Below are 5,895 nucleotides of genomic sequence, written 5' to 3' on the forward strand. Positions count from 1 at the left end.
TTATAAAGAAAACAATAAATGGTAAAGTGATATAAATTCTGCCGAAAATTTGGAAACTGACATATAAGATGACTTTTATAAATTAAAGAGTAAATTAATGTTGTTTTTAAAATTTAAATACAGATATAATAATTTTAATCAAAATTGATTGGCTAAGTTTGGTCAAGATTAATAAATCCATTTAATAGTTTTGGCTGCAATATAAAACCATCAAATAACAACCTCGATGAGAATTGTTATTTACTCATTTAAAAATCATTTGATTAATTTAATTAAAAAGGTAAATTTTAAAATGGGGATGATAAATCCGTCCCTCATTGCCATCCGTATTATTTTTCTTTCATTTGTAGTTAAAAAAAAAAATATATCTAAAGATTCCGAGAACAGCACCTTAAACCGTTCGCCTACATAAACAAATCAGTCCCCCATCCTTCCTCCTCGTCGTCGCGGAGGAGTTGGAAAAATCCACATCCATGGCTACCTTCTCCACGGAGACCCACCACGCCGACGGATTAATCATCAGCCGCACCTACAGCTTCGCCCGCCTCGGTCGCTACCTCAACGCTCTCCTCCTCTTCCTCTACCGCCTCTCTGCCTTCCACATCACTCCCTTCCTCCTCCACCTCTGCTATTTCCTCTCTCTCACCTTCCTCGGCTCCCTCCTCCTCGCCCTCCTCAAGCCCAGCGACCCCGCCTTCTCCCCTCGCTACCTCGACATGCTCTTCATGTCCGCCTCCGCCATCACCGTGTCCTGCCTCGGCGTCGTCGAGATGGAGAGATTCTCCAGCGCACAGGTCGTCGTTCTCATGCTTCTTATGTTCCTCGGTGGCGATGTCTTCGTCTCCCTCCTCGCCCTCCTCCTTAGAAAAGTCAAGCCGAAGGCGAACTCATCGAGGAGCGTTGAGATCGAGGCCGGCCGCATCCCCGACGACGACGCCGTCGTCGATCGTTCCGAGGCAGGGATGAACATCGACCCCTCAGTCGCGGATGTTGAATCGAAGACCTATACGTGTTTGCTAATTTACGTAATCTCCGGCTACATTGCGACTTTTCACGTGCTCGGCACGGCGTCGCTGTTGGCCTACTTTGCCGGCGTTTCGAGGGCACGAGGCGTCTTAAAGACGAAGGGTATCAATCTCTTCCTATTTTCCCTGTGCACGACTGTTTCATCCTTCGCCAACGGGGGTTTTGTCCCTACAAGCGAGAACATGGTGGTGTTCAACCGGGACCCTGTGGTGCTGCTGCTGATGACGGTCCTGGCACTCGTCGGCAACACTCTATTTCCGCTGTTCTTAAGGTCGGCGATCTGGGCCTCCAGCAAACTCACTAGGAGAGCAGAGTTCGGCAGCATGTTAAAGAGCTCGGGAAATGAAGCTCGACTCAGGCCTCTTCTCCCGAAGTCGCAGACTTCGATGCAGTCTCTGACCGCTGTCGGGCTGCTGATGGCCGTGGTGGTTCTGTTCTGCGCGATGGACTGGAACGGCGTCGTATTCGATGGCTTGAACTCCTTTCAGAAATTATCCAGCGCGTGGTTCATCGTGGTGAACTCAAGGCACGCCGGGGAAAACTCCGTCGATTGCTCCCTCATCTCCCCTGCTGTGCTCGTCTTCCTCACCGTTATGATGTGAGTACTTTCGACCCCTCGACGTTTAAAAACGACGCATTTAGCTTCGACTCATACGGCCTGATACCGTGTTTGTTTGACAATGAATTCGCAGGTACCTTCCCTCTTCCGCGTCGTTCACTTCGGCTCGCGAGGATGATTCGAACCCCGAGGGGAAAAACTCGTGGTTGCAAAGCCTAATTTTTCCACAATTATCTTGGATTTTCATCTCCGTAGTTGCAGTATGCATTACAGAGAGGAGGAAGATGTCCGGAGATTCGCTCAACTTTAGCACATTGAACATCATTTTCGAAGTGACGAGGTAATGCAGTCGGTTTAAATACGACCGCACGAAGGATGCTTATCGATCGATCTAATAGGAGCAGCACAAACACGTCGATTTTAACACTGTTATCCATTGACACGAGTAATTAAGAGAATCAACTAGTGATGTGAGAGTGATAGGACTGTAGATGAATGTATGACAATAGTCCATAGTTTTGTGTTTTTCAATTGCACATCAAACATAGAGCTCTGAATTTTGATGAGTTTATTGTATCTTTTTGGTTGCAGTGGCTATGGAAATGTGGGGTTGTCAACTGGCTACAGTTGCTCAAGGTTGCAAAAGCTCAATCCAGGAGCAAGCTGTGAGGACAAACCCTATTCACTGTCAGGATGGTTCAGTGATGAGGGCAAGCTTATCTTGATTCTTGTCATGCTCTATGGAAGGTTGAAGAAATTCAGTGCAGGATGTGGTAAATCCTGGAAGCTATATTGAGGGACACAAAATTATTACTCTGAATACGATTAATTAGCTAAATGAGAAGATTAGATTCTATATGTAACGAAATTGTGTAATTAAAAGCTTATCTTTTTTAATACGACTGATTGCTGTAATATTTTTATGAGAATTTTTTATTATACCCCTTGTACAGATGTTTTTTTTTTTTTTCATTTTTGGTTCAAGATATCCATTCTGCTGCTGCTGTTTATCCTAATCCTCTTTGATTTGTTACACGAGCGCACATTACCTCCAAAATATCGAACAAAAAGGAAAAAAACAAAATTACAAATCCACTTTTTTATTTTAAAATCATGCTTTTAACTTTTAAGGTGTGTTGGCATCATTAGGTTTTAGGAGGAGGTAGTTAAATATAACTTTTATGTATGAAAAAACATAAACTATTAAAACTTAATATGATGGTGGATAAATTATGGTCATAAACTGATCACCTTGTTGTCAAGTTTTAATGACACAAACCTGTAATAATCAGAAGTCGATTCTTAAAAATTGACGACTTGAAGTTTATCTTATCATGCACCTGACGCCTGTGTATTTACATGTACCTCTCTCCATATCCGTGGGACCTACACTAGAGGGATTGTTAATATGACGGATCTACATTTTAATGACACAAACCCATTTTAGAATCATCTTACATCCTATAAAATAGTTTGTCATATTTTCTTGACACTAACAGACCTTCAAAATTGGGTGCAAAACTGATTTTAAAAACAAAAAAAAGTTTCCATAGTTCAAGCTAGTTTTAAAATCAACTTGCAACTGTAAAACTAGAGCTTGTGTGTTTTTTTGTGTAATTTTTGTTTTATTAGTTCTAGTAAAGCCAGTGTTACCAATGAGCCTTTAAAATATAATTGCAAGTTGATTTTTAAAATCACTTTGCTCGTCATAAAACTATAGTTTCGAAATTATAACAAGTGATTTTTCACTCTCTCCCTTATTGTTGGGCGTTTTGTAAATAAGAAGTGATTTTTAAATGCGCTCTTTATTAAATTATCAAAAATTCATAAATGAAACGTCTTGGGTTTATATTCATGACACAAATTACAGAGAATTGTACTCCATAACTTTGATCACAGCATCAAAGTAAAACATCATTACAACTTGAAAAAGAACTTGAGCATTACCATAAGTAATCGACTCTGCTATGCATGCCTATCCACTCCATCTGTTGCTAAGCAACAGCCTTAGTCTCCCGGAGTAGCAAGGCTAGAATAGCAGTTTATTGACTGATTTATTTTTGTGCATAGGGCGTAATAATCAGCTCTTGGGTAAATCCATGTAGTTAATACAACTCGAGGATCGAACTCATTGTTCTCGGGCTGTCAAGTTCTGTAATTGCAGTTTCAATCTTCTCCTTCAGTTGAGCGCTCCCTATTTCATCACTCTGCACACAAGTATATCTTGCTTCAATTATATATATGTGCAGATTTTAAGTCGATCATTTCCAGAATGAGATGATTCGATTACTTTAGCTTAAGAATTTGGAAATAAAACAAGTAAATTTTCTTCTTTTTTCTTGTTGAAAAAAAACTTCCATTTGTTAAAGAAGCTCCTTAATTAAGATGATGTGAATGGTGGTGGTGGTGCAGCGATGACTAATTAGTCTTCCTGGGCAAGCGACGACTGTACTTTACATTTGAGAAAAGGACAGGAATGGCAGATAACCACTCGTTAAATCAATGCTGAATCACCTAAAAAGATTATAAAAACTAAATATTGAATTGGTTTTTTGGTCAAAAAGACATATTAAATTGTTGAGAAGAGCCGCATGTGTTAAATGAGCTAAAAATGGGGAGTCTGTTTCGGGGTGCAATTTATAATCTGTCATCTTTGAATCCCCTTCCATCTGATAGTTAATTTGATGTCTTTTCTCATAAGATGGCGGATGTGTTTTCCACAACACAAGTTAAAGAAAGTGAGAGTATATTATACCTCAATGAACAGAGTATAAAAGAAGCTACCGGCGAGGCAGGTGATGTTGGCCGTGATGATCTTCATGTTTAAAGACTCAAAAAGCTCGCATAGTTTGATCATGGTGTCGCTCTTCTTGTTGCAGGTGATGTTTATAAGAATGGTCTTCTCCCCCACTTCACTCACTGTAAGCTGCATGACATGCCGCCAAAACTAATCAATCAATTTCCGAATTTGAAAAGGCTGTTTTATTTTCATAATCAGTAGTCAATTAAAAAACGTGTGTGAGAGAGAAAGAGAGAATGCGTGACTACTTCCACAACTTGAATTGGTGTCGAGCTGGGGGAACTTGGAGCAGACGCAGTTCTTTTCTTCTTTCTCTGCGAGAAGTGCAGATTCTCCAAGTGCGCAAGGTCGTCATCAACCGAAGCCAACTCTTGCTTGAGTTTTGACTCAAGCTCGGATATGTCAGCTTTCATCTGCCTTTCTTCGTCTTGAAGCTGAATAATGTAATCGATCGCATCCTTTATGATCGATGCCTTATTCATCTGAGTTCACATCAGTTAATTGAGTACTTATAATAATCAGATATTAAAAAAGTGAGGGAAAAAAACAATTTGGTATGGTTTTGAAGTGATAATTAATTAATTAATTACCTTGGTGATCTTGGGAACGACGCTTCGGAGTGCGTAGAGCTTATCGTCGAGCTTCTTCCGGCGACTCCTCTCCATGGCAATGTTCTTCGCCGTGGTTGGCGCCGACGAAGAGACACCTTCCGGAGAACTGGAACCATAGTAGCCACCGGACACGGCCTCCTCAAACCCCCAACTGCGTAATTAAGAACGAAAGATATCAACCCCTGCTTTATTGATTAGCTCAGAAGAAATTAAGATTCAGAGCATATGTAACAGTAGTGCAGAAATAGAAAATAATGACCCGTTTTGTTTTTTTTCCGTCTGTGAATTGAACAAGAAGATGAACAAGCAGGGGAAGAGCAACACTCTCAAGCTGATTTCATATTATGAAATCAAGAAAAGAACAGACGAGAAAAGGAAAAGTACCTCTCGAGCTCTTCGAGATCCATCAAGCGCTTAGTTTCCCAGTAGAGGCTGTATTCGGCATTCATGTCGTCCATCGTGTTAGTTGGTCGCTGTTGGATTTCGTGAGGGCGGACGGAGGAAGGTTGAGAGAGAGATTACGCAGGGAGGGAGGGATGAATGGAAGACAGAGAGACTCCACATTTATAAGGGGAGAGCGATCGTATAATATCTATAATGTATAGAAAATTTTATTTTATTCGGAATTTTTTTAAATGCCCCTTGGAATTTTAAAATCTTAATTTTTATCCTCTGAAGATGCATGTGAGATCGGAACAGCCGTTAGCTGAAGACGTAAACTGATTTAAAAATCAACTTACACCTTATAAATTTAATTTTTAATATTTTCAAAGTTACAAAAATTGGGCTTATCATATTGATCCGTCTTACTAAATAAGTTAAGCAAGTTAGATTAAAATTTTATCAATGTAAGTTCATTATAGGCAGAGCTGTAACGTTCATAAGGCCAGAGAGGCAAC

The 5,895-nt window shown here is 40.4% G+C and overlaps 2 protein-coding genes across 4 annotated transcripts; one reads left to right on the plus strand and one right to left on the minus strand.

Annotated features, from left to right (window-relative positions):
• The first annotated feature begins 415 nt into the window (after positions 1 to 415).
• On the plus strand, positions 416 to 2,522 carry LOC122000817 (cation transporter HKT2-like). 2 transcript variants are annotated; one of them, XR_006117221.1, is made up of 3 exons: positions 416 to 1,624; positions 1,719 to 2,082; positions 2,177 to 2,318. XR_006117221.1 is itself a non-coding variant. In XM_042555283.1 (3 exons), the coding sequence occupies exons 1-3, from the start codon at positions 474 to 476 to the stop codon at positions 2,379 to 2,381; spliced, it is 1,563 nt and encodes a 520-aa protein (XP_042411217.1). In that variant the 5' UTR covers positions 416 to 473; the 3' UTR covers positions 2,382 to 2,522. The 2 variants fall into 2 exon arrangements, 1 of the variants encoding a protein (XP_042411217.1); XM_042555283.1 differs by having other exon boundaries at positions 1,719 to 1,925; positions 2,177 to 2,522.
• Positions 2,523 to 3,412: 890 nt separating this feature from the next.
• LOC121999874 (transcription factor bHLH35-like) lies at positions 3,413 to 5,521 on the minus strand. 2 transcript variants are annotated; one of them, XM_042554507.1, is made up of 5 exons: positions 5,381 to 5,521; positions 4,976 to 5,147; positions 4,634 to 4,867; positions 4,341 to 4,511; positions 3,413 to 3,792 (listed from the first exon to the last, which is right to left on the minus strand). In XM_042554507.1, exons 1-5 carry the CDS (start codon positions 5,452 to 5,454, stop codon positions 3,691 to 3,693), a joined length of 753 nt encoding a protein of 250 aa, XP_042410441.1. In that variant the 5' UTR covers positions 5,455 to 5,521; the 3' UTR covers positions 3,413 to 3,690. The 2 variants fall into 2 exon arrangements, with proteins under 2 accessions (XP_042410441.1, XP_042410442.1); XM_042554508.1 differs by having other exon boundaries at positions 3,656 to 3,792; positions 4,370 to 4,511.
• Between the last annotated feature and the right edge of the window lie 374 nt (positions 5,522 to 5,895).

The sequence above is a fragment of the Zingiber officinale genome, chromosome 7A, assembly GCF_018446385.1.
Source record: "Zingiber officinale cultivar Zhangliang chromosome 7A, Zo_v1.1, whole genome shotgun sequence".
Classification (NCBI taxonomy): Eukaryota; Viridiplantae; Streptophyta; class Magnoliopsida; order Zingiberales; family Zingiberaceae; genus Zingiber; species Zingiber officinale.

What these genes read in the sequence shown, in the direction of transcription:
- LOC122000817 (XM_042555283.1), top strand. Translation starts at nt 474, where the DNA reads ATGGCTACCTTCTCCACGGAGACCCACCACGCCGACGGATTAATCATC. An exon ending in GTCTTCCTCACCGTTATGAT is followed by an intron (nt 1,625 to 1,718) that starts GTGAGTACTTTC and finishes ATGAATTCGCAG; the next exon opens with GTACCTTCCCTCTTCCGCGT. An exon ending in ATCATTTTCGAAGTGACGAG is followed by an intron (nt 1,926 to 2,176) that starts GTAATGCAGTCG and finishes TTTTGGTTGCAG; the next exon opens with TGGCTATGGAAATGTGGGGT.
- LOC121999874 (XM_042554507.1), bottom strand. Translation starts at nt 5,454, where the DNA reads ATGGACGACATGAATGCCGAATACAGCCTCTACTGGGAAACTAAGCGC. An exon ending in TCGTTCCCAAGATCACCAAG is followed by an intron (nt 4,868 to 4,975) that starts GTAATTAATTAA and finishes ATGTGAACTCAG; the next exon opens with ATGAATAAGGCATCGATCAT. An exon ending in TTTATACTCTGTTCATTGAG is followed by an intron (nt 3,793 to 4,340) that starts GTATAATATACT and finishes ACTTGTGTGCAG; the next exon opens with AGTGATGAAATAGGGAGCGC.